The 1,468-nt window shown below is 34.5% G+C and overlaps 1 protein-coding gene across 1 annotated transcript in view; it reads left to right on the top strand.

The window, feature by feature from the left end:
* Positions 1–1,468, top strand: part of LOC119582293 — an 18,006-nt gene extending 16,538 nt beyond the window's left edge. Inside the window, exons 14-17 of the mRNA XM_037930509.1 lie at positions 147–249; positions 467–658; positions 950–1,118; positions 1,349–1,468. Coding sequence (XP_037786437.1) covers positions 147–249; positions 467–658; positions 950–1,118; positions 1,349–1,412 — 528 coding nt within the window. The 3' untranslated portion in view covers positions 1,413–1,468. The remainder of the gene's footprint in view (positions 1–146; positions 250–466; positions 659–949; positions 1,119–1,348) is intronic.

Genomic DNA, 1,468 nt, shown 5'->3' with positions numbered 1-1,468 from the left:
CGGATTTTAGGTGTATATATTAGAGTCTGTTTGTATGTTTCTATGTTTGCTTATGAATTATACCATCATTCCGTATAAACGTTCTTGTACTGATTAGGATAAGACTTCACCTTTGTTAAAAAATGTTTTCACCATGGTGAATAATTTCCAGGTTATCAGAGGTGCACCTAATTGGTTTCAGCCTTGGAGGAAGAATTTCTGGTATTATTGGAGGCCGAGTCAAATCTGGAAAAATTGGCAGGATAACAGGTATGTAAAGAATGAAAGATGAAGTTTAAGTTGTCAATATTCCCTAGTAGGATGATGTATTTTTTGTTCTTATGGGAGTATCATTTGCTATGTGTATATTGTAATATGCAAGAAAAGAATCTTTTTAAACTATTTTTACTTGTGATAATCTTTTTTTGAATTTCATCATTCAGTAAGATTTACTACTGCTTTGTTAACTTTAGTATTGCCACTTCAGGATTAGATGCATCATATCCTTGGGCCCAATCACCAAGCAGTTCAGAGTTCCTTGATGCTAGTGATGCCAAACTAGTTGTTAACATGAGAACGTCGCCTGTAGGATCTCGATCTCCTCCAGGTCATATTGACTTCTATGCCCATGACGGGCTCCTGCAACCTGGTTGTGACAAGTGGTACTTTCCCAATGCAAGTGAGTGTTCATCATATAAGGAGATTCTTTTTGTAAACCTTTCTTTTATAGAAAAGGATGTTTTCTTCTTTTTAATGTATGTAAGATTTTGTATGTGCTGTATGGTTGGCTTTTTTTTTATTCTTGATATATTCAAGAGCATGGAAAACATCTGCAGGAAGTTTCCATTTTCTTTTTCTGCAGAATACTTCTTTTTCTAGAAAGGTCAGAATAGCTAAAAAATAATATTTATATGATCGTGTGATTTTTTAACTTCGTTTTATATTTGCGGTTAATTTTTCTCATCCACAGTAAAGAATACTTGCAGTCACTATCGGTCGGTTTTCATGCTGATTGAAGCTGTTCAGAATGCACACAGGAGGCTTTTTCCGTCCTGTTCCTGTGAAAGCTGGGAGAAATTCCAAGCCAAATTATGTGACTGCCAAGTCATTAATCATTTTGGTCTTTTTCCTGATGAAAAGTAAGAAGTACAAAATGCCTTATGAAATTCAAACTTATACACAACTGTATAACTGTGCAACAGGTTTATCAGTGCTGTCTACAGTTTCTATTACCTCATTACTGAGTGGTAGTATAAGGAAAATAGAGTGTATGTGTTCAGAATATTCTTATGGACTTATTTGACCAATTATATCAGCACCCAGGAGCTTATATAAGGAATTAAAAAGCTTTAATATATTCTCTTTTCAGCTTACGTGGTACCTTCTACTTAACAACAAATGCAGAGACTCCATATTCAAGACCACTTAAATAGAGATGCTTATAAGGACATTTTTGGGTTAGATTGCTCTTTGTAAAGTGGATTTTTTC

The sequence above is a fragment of the Penaeus monodon genome, chromosome 15, assembly GCF_015228065.2.
Source record: "Penaeus monodon isolate SGIC_2016 chromosome 15, NSTDA_Pmon_1, whole genome shotgun sequence".
NCBI classification, from domain to species: Eukaryota; Metazoa; Arthropoda; class Malacostraca; order Decapoda; family Penaeidae; genus Penaeus; species Penaeus monodon.
This window is presented reverse-complemented; position numbering and strand designations above follow the sequence as displayed.